The 15,736-nt window shown below is 36.4% G+C and overlaps 1 protein-coding gene across 1 annotated transcript in view; it reads right to left on the bottom strand.

Moving 5' to 3' along the window:
• LOC139135342 (ATP-binding cassette sub-family C member 9-like) overlaps nucleotides 1-15,736 on the bottom strand; it is a 63,518-nt gene that overhangs the window by 24,977 nt on the left and 22,805 nt on the right. Inside the window, exons 13-24 of the mRNA XM_070702684.1 lie at nucleotides 14,219-14,458; nucleotides 11,535-11,692; nucleotides 11,156-11,248; nucleotides 8,055-8,157; nucleotides 6,882-6,989; nucleotides 6,302-6,413; nucleotides 5,327-5,457; nucleotides 2,490-2,568; nucleotides 2,233-2,341; nucleotides 1,956-2,059; nucleotides 1,401-1,534; nucleotides 196-258 (exon numbers count right to left, since the gene is read on the bottom strand). Of these exons, the coding sequence (XP_070558785.1) occupies nucleotides 196-258; nucleotides 1,401-1,534; nucleotides 1,956-2,059; nucleotides 2,233-2,341; nucleotides 2,490-2,568; nucleotides 5,327-5,457; nucleotides 6,302-6,413; nucleotides 6,882-6,989; nucleotides 8,055-8,157; nucleotides 11,156-11,248; nucleotides 11,535-11,692; nucleotides 14,219-14,458 (1,434 nt within the window). The remainder of the gene's footprint in view (nucleotides 1-195; nucleotides 259-1,400; nucleotides 1,535-1,955; nucleotides 2,060-2,232; nucleotides 2,342-2,489; nucleotides 2,569-5,326; nucleotides 5,458-6,301; nucleotides 6,414-6,881; nucleotides 6,990-8,054; nucleotides 8,158-11,155; nucleotides 11,249-11,534; nucleotides 11,693-14,218; nucleotides 14,459-15,736) is intronic.

The following is a 15,736-nucleotide window of genomic DNA, read 5'->3' as shown; positions in this document are numbered from 1 at the left end:
GTCATGCATTTCGGACGTTTTTATCTCAATCAGCGAAACTGCCGCGACCTCTGAGACTCGCATTGAAACCACTGTAAAACACTTTTATAACGACTGATCTCACATTATCTTTTCTCAATGATCATGATCATCGATGTTTAAAGACTTTAATGCTTTCACCGATAGGACACATGAAATTCCAATGTTGCTACTTACAGCAATGGTTATAACTGTCCTGTCAAAGAAGGCCGTGGACATGACTCTTTGTAATATTGCGTCCTAAACAATAACCAACCAGAAAGACAACTGTCACATTCAAAGTATGAAGGCCCAACGAACAGACGGGGAATATTAAAGTTCCTAGGTATACGAATTTATTACATGCCTCGTATATCGAACGTCGCGCGCTCCATAGGATTCAATGGTAACTCGCTGATGACGTCGCGGGCCGCATAGTCATCACTGGACTGAAAGTGAACCGGAACTATTTTCAACTTGAAAACTTTAGGATGTAAAAGTCTTGAAATTTCATGTTTTGCAAAGAAAATCCGGTTTTTGGAAAAATTTCGCATAAAAATATTGATAAACCGCATAACAGTAGTTTAAATATATCAATGCGCCATTCGATGATGAAAATCGTTCTATTTTGAACTGTTTTTCGTCTAAAATGAAAATAAAGCATTTGACTATAATTTGCCAATAAACGTAAATATTTTTGGTGCAAACTGAGTAAGAGAGGCATGTAATAAAAATATTATAGCCCAAACAAGGGACTATGTACCCTCGGGGCAGGAGACCATTTGCCCTCCTTACGTCGGCAAATGGTCACCTACCCTCGGGTACATAGTCCCATGTTTGGGCTATAATATATAGTATTGTACGATGTATATTAGCAGTACAAAGTAAAATGCAAGTTTTTTTGTTATTCATTGGTAATTTTTTTGAGTTCTTATGAGTAAAATATAACTCGCCCGCACAATATCATAGAGAATTACCTATAGAGATTTGCCACGGTGAACTTTACAGGTAACAAAGAAGAGATATTTATTGATTTTGTTCATGAACACTGTGAAAGAAATTTTTCTATGACGTTTGTCTCGAAATCTTTCAATATGGAAACAATTAATCACAGTATCAATTCTCCAGACAATCCCCTTGCATTATAGGAACAGTCTGATTTAAAATCCCACCAGACATGCATTGTCTCTTGTTCACGAAGGTGTGTGTATCAAACTAAATGATGAGACGTCATTGTGATACTCCTGGGAAATTCAAGCCATAAGAGAATAAAGGAATATAGCATCTTTGTCGATATTTGCGGGCGATTTTAACCATGTCTTTCCCATCAAATGATAGCAAAGACTCTTATTGTCATTTGCGGTCATCTTAGATTACTTGATTCCTTTCAAAGAGATACTGACCGTCTTGACATCGATCGATGCAGTGGCTTCGTCCATAACGAGAATCTTGGCATTCCTAAGAAACGCCCTGGCAAGACAGAAGAGCTGTCTCTGACCAACGCTGAAATTATCGCCTTCTTCTGAGACATCCGAGTCTTAAAGTGCGGGAAAAATCAGCATCAGACAAATATGGCGTCAGTCTTACCATGGTAAGCATACATGTTACGATTCTCATAAAACAAACATGAGGTATGTAGATGACATGTGATATTAAATTTCACTGTATGAATCATCGTACAAAATCGATAAATGTTGTCGAAGTTATCCTCTTGTCATAATTGCAATAGCTTCTTTATGTTTCCTTCCTTGCAATGGGAATAGTTGATAAAGCGCCTTTTGTTCGATACGTTTTCTCCCGGTCTTGCGTGTGATTCAAACAAAGGTTGAACTGACTACAAGAGCTGTGTCCTACCACTATTGAAATAAATTATATGTCATACGATAGGATAATCATTCCATGAGGACAAACATTCCTCTGTGACTGTTTTCATAGCCACTAAGAAACGCTGAGCTCACCTAGTCGATTGTCAAGTTCGGCAACAATCCCTTTTAACTGGGCTACTTCTAAAGCTTCCCATATTTCATCGTCAGTTTTCTTGTACTCGGGGTCAAGGTTAAACCTTTGAAAGAAAGAAGCGATGACATACGTTAGCTTCAAATACCTGGGTAAAGTGTCTGACAAAATGGAAAATCCGAGCCAAATTTGTGCATTTAGATACATTTTCATTCATTTTGTAATTAGTGTACCACACTACAATCAATTACTATCAAGGTGTTTTTAATTTTTAATTACCTGATCGTTCCGGCGAAGAGCACTGGGTCTTGCGGTATGATGACGAGTCTCTCACGAAGTGTCAACAAAGGCACGCGGCTGATGTCAACCTCATCGATTACAATGCGTCCTGAAAAAATAGCAACATACAAGGAAACGAACATAAATCAGGATAGGATTCTTCCGCATTTTTATTTTTGCTTTTTTGTTTCCGTCGATTTTTCTTCTTTCCAAATACATGCAAAATAAGAAACATTACGAGCCAAATTATCCAATACCTTTGAAAGTGTCGATGATCCTGAATAGCGCCATTGCCAGTGATGACTTTCCACTACCCGTCCTGCCACAGATTCCAATCTACAAGAACAAGAGTAATATAGAGTTATCAAAGACATCCTCAAATGCAAGTCGGTGAAATGTCCTAAAAGATCAACGCTTCACAATGTGGACATAATTTTGGCAGTACCGTGAATACACATCTCAACTCTCAAGCATTATTATATACTCTCTATTTGTCCAATTGAACAGTTCCTTACAAGATCCATACATGGGACAATCTGGTATTCATTGTGTAAGAAATTATCATTTATTTGCACTTTAACAACGACACATGCGATACGATACATATCGCAAGCTGTGGTTTCAATATAATCGTTTGTGAGATAATTTTGAGGAAGAAAGAGTTTACTGTGCGTGTTGAAGAACCAACAATTTCATAATTTTTAACAGCTGCGTCCAGTCATGTACTACAGGTAAAGCTATTTCCCTGATGGGTATTTCAAACTTGCTTCATAACTTACAACCCGCTGTGATGTAGTCATGTAAGTGCCTTCTAATATATCTTAATGCTGTTTTTAAATAATGTTCGTAGTGCACGTGTGTGCCTCTTTTATCTATATTTTCATATATGTTACAATTTTCTCTGACATTATTGACAATGAGTTTGTAACTCAACTAAAATCGTCATAATCGACATCACAAGCAATATTCATCATGTATCTTTTCAAACCAATCTTTTAACGCATGCAAATGAGCAATTATCTGAAATGAAAATGCTAAATTTCTTTCACTGCTCTCATATCATTGCATCATCATTTTATTAGCAGGTTCGATTACCTGTGGTCAAGTTCTTCAAGGCTTGTTGTAAAATCGTGAAGTTCATTAAAGATTAAATTACAAATAAGCTGAAAATGCAAAATATCTTTCACTATTAAAATAACATTGTCTCATCAATATACATATAAGTTTGGCATAGTCTTTCAGTCGAATTGCACTAATTTATAAAAGTCATGAACTATGCAAATTCGTAAATGAGCAAAAATGCTCATGTCTTTCACAACTCTAACATCGTCATATCATCAACATTAATAGCGAAATTCATCATCTTTGTTTGTGTTCTTCCAGTCCTATGCCTGTAATTGGTAAATGCCATTTAATATGTAAATTAGTAATTAGCTGATATAAAAATGCAACATGACTTTCATCAATGTTATATCATGTCTTGTTTTATGTACTTAGCAAGTTTTATCAACTTTGGTCGAATCTATAAAAAAATTATCCTTTAGCGAAAGTTAAACAAGCAAATTAGTTATCAGCTTATGTAAAATGCTATACATTTCCACTTATGTTTTATCGTGGTATCTTAAATTTACACCGCAAATTTTATTAAAGTTTGTCAAGTCTATCCTTGTATATACATTCTTCACTAGAAAGTTCGTTACCGGTATATACAAAATAGAAATTAGCTTACGTAGAAATTAACTGACTTTCATCACTATTACATCATAGTATCTTGAATGTACATAACAAATTTCGTCAACTTTGGTCGTGTCAACCCAGACATCTAACCCTAAGTAGAAAAGTTCGTTATATATATGCAAATTAATAGTGGAGCCAGCGGCTTACTAATCTCGCATCCGTACTTTCAATATAGATCGAGTAACCGGACATATACCAAACTAAATACATGCGGGGTCGCTTTGTTTTTTGATTGCTTGTACATATACAAATACGAAACGTCTAAAGCATGATTTTTTCACTCGCCATAATAAAATTTATCACGGCCATTAGTCATTAGTAGTATTATTCTCCACCTCGTCATTGATACAAAATATCGTTACCATCACGCCTTTAAAAGAGGAAAGAGAGAAAACCGCCGTGGATATGAACGAGGGCACACGTCAAGAATGCAGGATTGAATCTGTAGACGATCGGCGTTCATGGTGAGAAGAGCGCCCTGTGTGTCACTAACTATTGCAAGTTTTTAGACGAAACGCTAGTTTTCAGCTTGCAATGGAAGTTTGAGAGTAAAGATGCAATTGAAACGATAATGATGGCATAATACGTCCCTTATTAAACATATTATTGTAAAATTGCCAATTTATGTCAAACTTTTGGAACTGTTTTCATAAGAGGGTAACTTGGGTGTTTGCCTTTGTTGTTTACGCAATGCGTATTTAGTGGTACTACCTATGTATATAGCAAGTAACAATAAATTATATTTTATTCTTTCTTAATCACGAATCAATACTCTTATTGACCATGTAAGCGACTGTGTATCTCAGACGGAAATGAAATTTCTGATCTTACCTCTGGCGCGACACCAAGGGCTGAGTCTTATATATATTAATTAGCTGAAGTAACAATGAAAAGTGACTTTCAGTTACTGCAATATCATAGAATTTTCAATATACATATCGCGTTTCATCAATTATGGTCAAGTAAATCCAGATTAAAATCCCCATTTAGGAAAGTCATTAAATATGCAAATGAACATTGCCATTATCATTTTAATTCTGCCTGACCTTGAAATCTGCCGTATGGTTCCTTAATTGACATCTCTAAGTAGATTCATAGAATATGATACTGCCATTCTGAGAATGTATGATTTCTTAACAAATTATTATGGAAATTAGCACTAATTATGCAAGCCACATGCACCAAAAAGAAATCAGGTTTGCCATTCCTAAACAAAATCTATGTACCAGATTTGATTGAAATCCAATAAGCCGTTCTTGAAATATTATGCTAACGGACAGACAGACATCAGTGCGACATGAGCTCATTTGTGTGAATACGTGAACTGACGAGGCGTTTTGAAATATTTTATCGTTACCTTTTCACCGGCTTTGAAATTAACATTGACATCTTTTAAAACGGGTTCTTGATCAGCTGCATATCTGACGGAGACGTCCTCAAATCGGATATTTCCCTTGTCTGGCCAGCCAGGTGACGGAGTGTAAGTCCCTTTTGCGGTTCAAAGCAATGACATCGAAGAAAAGTCATATGTAATATAATATAGTCGGCACAATGAAAAACAAATCTTTATAAAACTACTTATTTTTGCCAAAATATCATTAACGTCCTTTGTTATTCAAACTTGTAGGAGCAATCAGATGGTAACCAAACAAAATTTGTCTCTTTCATAGCAAATGAAGGCTATTTTGAGCCCAAGTAACTGTAATTTTCATAATTATAATTTATTTACGTAACACTGCAGTGTCTTGGTGTGCTCCGTATAGTATATTGCGCCAACCATTATATGGCGTGCCAATACATCTACATGTTATCTAAATTTGAATTTAATTAATATCAGTGCACCTCACACAGAACTGTTGGGATTATAAATATTGGGTGTTTAAACATACTTAGTGGGTATATACAGAAAAGATGGTTGATACAATAAACATCAATGCCAAAAAAGGGAAACGTTACACACTCTGAGTCTTTCACACTCCGGACATTTGAATAATGCATGTAAAGTCTTGATTTGGTATATATTGAAGAACACAGCTACAAATTATACGGAGGTTTTACACCACTATCTTGATATCTCGAATACCAGGTTTTAAACACCTGAACTACATCTGAAATTTGTTATACTTTCATTTCTGAATCAGAACAGAAGTAATATTGAAGACACTGCCTAGGAAAACATTTACCACACCTTGATTACACTGAGTTTATGAAATTTGATAGAACGGTGTTTGCATTTTACAATAAGTCAATGAACTTTTATGTTTCTTTGGTATATTGTTATTGCCCTGCTGTCTAAAACGAAAACTACTTAGTCTAATAGATGGAACACTACCTCTGTATTCCTCTGGTTGGATATTTGTATAGTGCTCTATCCTTTCCAATGAATTCATACTCGTTTCACATTCCGCGAACATTCTCAGCATCCATTCCAAATCTCCACCCATCTATTGTTGTTATTGACAAGAATTGAATGAGTGTTCAGGGAAATCATTTTCAAATTGTTTGAAGGGGTATGGTAAAGGAATCCATTTTTATCGGATAGTAACAATAATATTCGACTTCAGCTTATTACGTTCCTAACATCAGCGACGGCATCATCATCATTACAACAACAGGCATAATCATCACCACCACCAAAATCAACAGCTTCTGTAGCGGTACCATCACAATACTGCGACGAGTGACCAATTTCCGATACGTCACAACTATTATCATCCTTCTATTTTCGATAGCAATAATGTCGCCTTTCAGTATCGAAGCATTGATTTCGATAAAACTGGAGGAATACGATATGAAATTCATAATGACGTTTTACAAGAACTTTGTTTGTCGTCTTATTGAATACGATTGTTTTCGAGCCACTGGGCCATGAAATGGTGCACCCGAAGTAAGAGTGTCCAGAATGTTCTTACCGCCAATGTGAGTGCCAATCCAACCCAGCTCGGTTGAATCAGTCCCAATACACAGCTGATTAATGATCCCAATCCAGCGATTAAAACCACCACGCATGAGAGAATGTCCTGTCAACGTATAAAAGCGATTGTTCGTACAGGCTTTAATAAAATCCGATATGTTCAAACCATTATAAACCTCTCGATTCCGCAGGATAACAAGCCATAACCCAGATACATAGCAACACATTTTGCAAGGAAAGGATGCCATTTTGAACTCAAGTAACTGTTTGTATAAGTCGAGCAAAGTGGTCCTTCATGCTTGAATTAACAATGGACGTTTTGTGCTTTATCTCATTGGTTCAGTCACAATTAAAGATATATATTTATTTATGATTGGTAGAGTAAAAAAATTAATAACAATACAATTATTCCAGTCGGCACCATTTGCAGATTTGCATTTGTTTGCTAGCATATGTCAAGGAAAAACGTGAAAACGCTTGAAAAGAGGCCATTCTTAGAAGCCATTGGTATTATAAGGCGGGAAAAAATGGCTAGTGTTCGGACCTATAAAATACGCAACACGCTCGAACCAGAATATTGACGTGAAATTATGTTTAGTTAACGTACTTTGGGCGCTTGCACCGATTGGTTGCCACACGCAGAGAATTTCCAGGATGAAATTTAAAAGTTTGACGCACAGGCATGATCATTCTTTGTAGGCCGGAGACAAAACAATTATTTTGCATAGTTTTTTGTTTCTTGCAAAGCTACAGAGGCGGCGAGTGATTTGTTTTAAATTTGTTTTTACGAACAAGCAAAATCTCCCACGAGTTATTTTTTTACTGATGACTTGGAGTCTAGATTTTACAAACTGAAAAACAATAGAGGCATACAATATACGGGCAGTGTTGATTGAACAAATCATGACTTTTTCCACCACCTCCAAGAAGAAATATGAAATATGAAAATACGCACACAAACAAGTCCTTAAGTTGCTGCAATTCAAAAATATTCCAAAGTGTGTAAAGTAGGAGGTGCTATTCGAAAGAATAATTTTATAATTCTTCTCGTCCTTACAGTGCAACTTAAATGTCGTTGAAAATTCCCCGAAGATGGCGCATCTTTAATACTAAAAGTGGGTTTTTACGGAAGGTTTAAAGAGTATGCTTCTGACTTGCTTATGACACTTACCAGACGAATAGCCGACCAGTGGTAAGAACCAAAAAAGTACAGTCGTGCTGTAGCATTGCTGTCGATGGTCTGGAGTATCCGTTTCCGAAATCGCTGCTCGTCTCTAAATGACAATGATAACAATATAAAATTATTTAAAGGCGCCAAGTGAGAATTTTGATTGAGTCACCAAAATACTACAGCGTATTTTTTGCCATTTGTTTGAACTACACTATCTCGTTTTACATCTTATCGTGTTGAAGTATCCAGCATTCAGGTTATCGGGAAGCCTGTGTATCTATACTGTGCATTTGTATCATTGATAAGTGAACTTGTGTCTGATCTGTGATTCAGTCATCAACAATAGTATATGCATAAGCGGGCTTCGTTGTAAAGTTGAATATTGTGTGTTTCAGTATGTGCTGTAGGTTACAGCGTCAAACTGTAGTTGACACAGAGAAGAGAAATATTGAAAAAATACAAACATTTGCTGCTTCTGTCCCCTGTTACGAGGTCTACTTTCTGTTTTCTGACGGAAATTAAATGACAATCATTCCATTCAATATTTTTCAAAGCAATAGTAATGAATGCCATAAAAATGATCGAACGTCACTTCAATGGAATTTTCTAGCATTGGTATTAACTTTTGCTTGTCTATTTATAGATAGCACAGACGATGGACCTACTGTCTGTGATCTACTTTAAGTAGCCATGTGCGGTAATTTTTAAATATTTGATATTTGCAGAAAACAAAGAAATTGGCCTTCATGAACTGCTACCTGTAGGACTTGTAGTGGAGTTGCACCTAACCAACACAATTTAAAGCAATATTGTTATCAAAAATGACATGAAAACCCCTTCATACTACATATAGTGTCATAAAGAGGAGAATCTAGGCTTAAAGTTAGGTTGAGTAGCAATACTATAGTTTAATCAAAGGATGAAATGGATGCATATTTGGGTAGATAATTCCGCTGTTGGTATTAATGATAACAATCGATTTAAGTCAAAAACTTAATACTACTTTATGGAATTTAATATCTCATTGGTAACAAGAGGAAGTGTAGAAATGAAACAGTTTGCATTATTTGTTCTCATATTTAAATGACAGAGGTTTAAAGACTTCATTCAAAAAAGTGATTAAACTCAGGCGAGCAAAATTGAACTTTCTCTTTTTCAGACTCTAGGAAGTTTATCGCCAATTATATTATAGCTTTGTCAATACGAGTGAATTTTGTGACGTCATATCCATACATTATTACTGATAATGTATTCCATTATTCAGCATTGCGGCCCCACAGCGAGCAAGTTTTTTGTTGGAAAACGAAATAGGACTGCGCATTTAAAAGGAGGGAAATATCGGATAAACCATGTAATACACAAAACTATAAATCTTGACAATGGTTCACAATATTGATAATAATGTCTTACTGTACGATTTATTACATTTTTTAGTCCTCACGCACGCACTTGCCGTCTGTCTGGCTGGCACATGGTTCGCTTCGTTGCCGTATACTATAGGTGAAACAGAGCTCAGTACGTTTGCAAACTCCTTGACGATACTGGGTTTGACACATGGCATATTATGTATGTCAGTGGCCATGTAAACGATGCAAGCGTGAAAGGCTACTCGAACCAGCCGTAAACAGGCCAACAACGGCAGCTTGCTGTCATCAACCTTGAGCGGAAGTGTCTACGGAAATTAATACGGAGCCATTCAAAGTCTCGGTCCAAGGTCAGCTACTACCAACAATTATGACGACCGTGGACTCTCCGTTGATCTAACATCTCGGCCACGTAATTCTGATGCACTGACTGTAATCGGAGACAACTTTCATTCATCGTTTTTTTCTCCATGTCTGTGATTTTACCTTGCCTTGTTCTCGATATCGCGACGGTACCGAAACCCTCTAGTCTGTTTGTCAACTGTACCTTTCAAGCACCCGTTTACGTCAAGTTCAGTCGTCGTTCGCCGAAATAAAATAGCTCTTCTCAAGAAGCCATCGAAAATTAAATTTATAGACACAGTTATTATTGAAATATAAACATTTGAATAACAATGTTGAACTCTGTTGATATCGTTTGCAATGAATGCTGTACTACTAGCGACATAATAATGATCGTATTGATCAGCTGATACCATGGCATGCAGCTCGCTGATCATACTGATGTCGATGCGTGAACATTCCGTTTTCTTCATCTCTGGCATTTCACCGTGTCGATTTTTTGAATGGCATGATATTTAAAGGTGATGTTTCAAGTTTGATATAGACGGTAGGGATGCAGTTACTTTTCATTTCCTTCGAAAATACATCGTTTTTCAATTCAAAATGAACCGTGAAAGTGCTGGTCATTTTTTGTGCTGAACGTGCGTGTTCAGTGCAGTGCACTGTGCAGTGTGGAGTGCATGTAATATGTACAGAGTCAGGGCCGATCATGCTGGACGACGCTCACTGGCTTCAAACTCAGTTAAAATTTCCTTTTTTATTCGTTTTCTACAACTACAAATTCACTGGCATTGCCAAAACTATAAAATAATAGCAATAATGCACCCACTCCCGGCCCATAATGGACTCAAGCAAACTTTGCACTCCATAATGTACTCGGCTTCGCCTCGTACATTATGTCGTGCAAAGTTTGCTTTCGTCCATTATGAGCCGGGAGGGGGTGCATTATTGCTTAAATAAAATTGTACTTGGGTAATGTGCACTGCTATGAGCTTCCCATGTAAACGTGCACGGTTCATCATTTGGTTCAATTGTATAATTTGCAAACGTTCTTGCAGGAGCAGTAGGAAAATTTGAATCAATAAAAATTTTACACACATTTCGTCCCTTTTAAACCCCCTCCCTCTCAAGAGGGAGTATCATTAAATGTAATAATGTACCTCATGCAAGGTCTTCTCGAACTCCCAACTATGTCCGAGCGGACTTCACGATGAAACCCTGTTCAGTAAATGCATTTCGTGCAGACATACCATGTTGAAAACGTATGTCTTTTCTATGACTTAGTAGATTCATACGGTAGCTGAACGTTTCATCACTATTGCTCTAAGATATGTAGCATTACCGGCAAGAGGTATACGTAGGAATGGCCTCTTCGACTGGACATAGTCAACATACCTATAAGCTCTGATGATCGGAAGTCCCCCTAACGTCTCTGTGAAATGGGTGAAAATGGGCGATCTGGTGATATTATCCAAACGTTGAAGCTCTCTAAAAAACAGTGAGAACGAATAACAAAAGTAAAAACAGAAAATTGCGATGCTGTTGGGTAAAAGAGAAAACATGACTTTGACTGTTACAACTTTCCCCCTTAGAATAGCATAGCCTTATTGAATGACATTCGTTCATATGTTTATTGAGTGCATGGATGAACTGCGTTCACTATAGGCAATATATTTCCAACAGTGTATTTATCAATACAGTATTGGACATGACAGTTCTTTCAAAAGTTTATCTTTTTGGACAAACTGACTGCAGGGACTTCCTATCAACTCACCTGGACGTAGCAAGGTAGTATTTTTGGATAAGAACGTATACTACCGACAGTGGCGCCACCACCACTATGAACACAGGTGTGACGATGGCGTTAACAACCAAACCGGCGATAAATGACGCTGCAACATCCAGAACGTTCAAGATAGCAAACCATAATTTCTGAAACAGATATTTATGAAAGTTGAGAAACGTGGTTTGGAAGAGGCATCGAACTGTTTTAATGTGGCGCTTTTATAACAATTTATATAACACCACCTTCACGATGTCCTTGCCGTCCAACACGTAAGCCTGTAATCAGACTGAATTGTCGGCAAAATCCTTCAAATGGTGAAAACTCTCTTAATGGCCATATCATCATATACTATTATATAGTAAACTTTATACCATCTAACCCGACATGTGTTGCTACACACACGTCATGCTATATGACATTAAGTATAAATAAGGGATTCTCAGTGACATTTTGACGATTCTTTAGTGTAAATTTTTACTTTTACATGCCAGGTAATTGACCTGTACATGTTCTGGCCATAAGCTACATACGTTTGACATAAATTTCTTAGAAACATCAAGCTTTCATGAGGAATGTAATGCACATAAGCTTATTTACGTATACAATTTAAACAAGCGAAATTCCAGCAGGTTAAAAGCAATGCATTTACTTTACATTTTTAGCTCACGTGTGTAAACACGTGGGCTATTGTCATAGCGATGTCTGTCTGTCTGTCCGTGTGTGTGTGTTAGTGTGTGTGTGTGTGTGTGTGTGTGTGTGTGTGTGTGTGTGTGTGTCTGTCTGTCTGTTTACACGATAACTCAAAAACGCCTGAACGGATTCAAGTCAGATTTGGTACACAGGTACCATATGCTACTTGCAAGAACTGATTAGATTTTGGTTAGTGTGGCTTGCATATTAATGAAGTTATGCAATATCGTTTTTTTCCCTTACAATGGTTTCCCTATAGAGACGGTAATTACAGTGTAGATATATATCAAGAAATACTGCACAAAATTTCATGAAACTTTTCACAGATGACAATCCAAGAAAATTATGATGATACTGTGAGTGTCATGTCAATTATCTTCTCATTTGCATATTTAATGAACTTTTGTTATTAGTGAGATAACTCTGAATTTCCTGCGTTCAACTTGATGATACTTGCAACAAATATTGATCTGATATATATCTAATTATACTTAGAAGCATTAGGAAGTGTCAATTTGATAAATAGCTCATTTGCATATTTTATGAAGGTCTGTAATTAGTCATTTAACTCGTGTTATAACTTCACCAAATGTGATGAAATCAGCTGCAGATACTATTCCGACTGATATCTAACTGTAGTGTAAAGCATTTAGTAGTGTGAAATGAATTAAGGGTTCATTTGCATATTTAATGAACTTTGTAATTATGTATATAACTTTGAAATTACGGCACCCAAGTCAGTGAAATTAGGTACAGATATTGATTGGATAAATGTCTAATTGTACTGAGAAGCATTTTGCAGTGTCAAGTTAACAAATCATAATTTGCATATTTTATGAAGTTTTGTAATTAGTGATATAACTCAAAAATAACTGCACCAAATGTGATGAAATCTGCTGCAGAGACTGATCTGACAGATATCTAATTGTGGTGTAGAGCATTTAGTTGTGTGAAGTTAATTAAGGGTTCATTTGCATATTTAATGAACTTTGTAATTAGTGATATTACTCCAAAATAACAAAGTTAAATTTCATGAAACTTGCTACAGATGTTGATCTGATAAATATCCAATTGTACTGAGAAGCATTGAGCAGTGTCAAGTTAATAATTAGCTCATTTGCATATTTCACGAAGTCTTATAATTAGTCATATAACTCCGAAATAACTGCATCAAATATGATGAAAACTGCTGCACATACTGATACGACAGATATCTAACTGTGTTGTAAAGCATTTAGTAGTGTAAAGTTAATTAAGGGTTCATTTGCATATTTAATAAACTTTGTAATTAGATATATAACTCTGAAATTTCGGCACCAAACTTTTGTGAAACGTGCTACAGATATTGATTTGATAAATATTTAATTGTGCTATGAATCATTGAACAGTGTCAAGTTAATTTAGGGTTTATTTGCATATTTAATGAACTTTGTAATTAGTGACATACTCTAAAATTACAGCATTAAATTAAATAAAATGTGCTACAAATGTTGATCTGATGGATATCTAATTGTCCCATAAAGCATTGAGCAGTGTCAAGTTAATTAACAGCTCATTTGCATATTAAATAAAGTTTTGTAATTAGTGATTAAACTCTGAGAGGACTGTGCGAAGTTGAAAAAACCTGCTACATATAGTGCTAACATCTTATTGTTCTGTGAAGCGTACTACTATTGATGAACCTTTTTAAAACACGTGAGCATATTCAGTTCATATCTAGTATTTCCTAAAAATAGACTGAAGACACCGATTGTGACTTTAAATGTACGTCTGTTAGCAGTGGAGCGCATGTTTTATCCAATATGACAGTTGCTCACGGTATTTATTAAGTCATTTCATGGTCAATAAAGGCGGTGTGCAAAAGCATCGATGCTTTCTTCATGAAGAAAGCGTAGAATAATAGAAGCATTTTCTGGTAAGTCCGAAACGTGATGTCCGCCTTGCAACTTAAAGTTGCACAGCACGGTGAACAGCACACTTACCTGATCAATGACCTCTGTGTCATAGGAGAAGCGGTTCAAGATTCGACCTATTGGAGTTGTATCGAAGAATCTCATTGGTGCGTGGATTATGCTGTGCAAAAGCGCGATATGGATACGTTTAGCTGCCAATATAGAAAACATGATCTCGGCAGTAAATAGAACGACCACACAGCCAGTGAAAGAGAAAGTTAAGGCAATGTAGCCGACACGATAGTAGCGTGACTCTTCCTCGAGTTCGCCCTGTAAAAGAAATAAGTAATTTGCATTTGGAAGTCCTGCTAACATTGCAGTGGTAGATCCGAAAAGAATTGTAAAAGTTTGAGATATATCTGTCCCGAAGGCGCATTCCACCTTAATGAATAACGGAAGGTATTAGAATTTCATCTCTACCTTTACTGAAAGCCGATATATTTCATTTTTCATTGCTCGAGCACCCTAACAATAATGCCACAGTAAACATGACAACAGCTCCTCGGGTAATACAGAGCACTATTATAATTGCAGACAACCTCAATCCGGTAGCTGGATATGTACTCCTGTGAACAACAAGGTCTGCAAATTCCCTAGTTGTGTATGTGTGTGTGTGTGGGGGGGGGGGGGGGGGTTCGGAACCATGCCAATGGGCTAAACGTTCAACAGGTAGTGTCCATAGTGCAGTTTTTGTGGTTAAGCTATAAAATGCCAGCGACTCAACTTGATGGCACATCATGGCTACATTATAATGATTTTATTAATCATAAAGGATAGCAAAACTGTCCGTCTTCAGGGATGAGGCGGCGGTAATAGTGTCTTGGTCTCAGGAATTTTCTTGTTGCTATTGTTTATTGAATTTTTTAATACTTTTCACTATGATATTGCCAATAAAGATTTTTGGTCTCATTATAGCTAGCACTGGTTTTGTGAAAGATTTTTCTCCTCATTGTGTCATGTATTTTCCAGTATTAATCTTATGCTAAGTTTTTATCAACATGCTGCGTCTATTATCTGATACGTATGTTGCCTAATGAGTCAAAGCATCTGTGGGTGCTGTCACCGGATTATTACAAGATTAACTTTGACAAAGTCACAACGAACGCATCAGAAAAGGTATAAAACATCCTGCATCGATCTTGCATATTTAGCTCACGTGTTCATACACGTGGGCTAATGTAATAGCGATGTCTGTCCGTCTGTGAGTTTGTGTGTGTGTCTGTCTGTCTGTTTACTTGATAACTAAAAATCGCCTAAACAGATTCAAGTCAGATTCGGTACACAGGTACTATATGATACTAGCAAGAAATGATTAAATTTTGGTTGGTGTGGCTTGCATATTAATTAAGTTATGCAATATCATTTTTTCCCGTACAAAGGTTTCCCTATGGAGACGGTAATGACAGTGTAGACATATATCAAGAAATACTGCACAAAATTTCATGAAACTTTTCACAGATGACAATGTCAGAACATTGAGATGATACTGTGATTGTCATGTCAATTATTTGCTCATTTGAATATTTAATGAACTTTTGTTATTAGTTA

This window comes from Ptychodera flava, chromosome 6, assembly GCF_041260155.1.
Source record: "Ptychodera flava strain L36383 chromosome 6, AS_Pfla_20210202, whole genome shotgun sequence".
In the NCBI taxonomy this organism is placed as follows: domain Eukaryota; kingdom Metazoa; phylum Hemichordata; class Enteropneusta; family Ptychoderidae; genus Ptychodera; species Ptychodera flava.
This window is presented reverse-complemented; position numbering and strand designations above follow the sequence as displayed.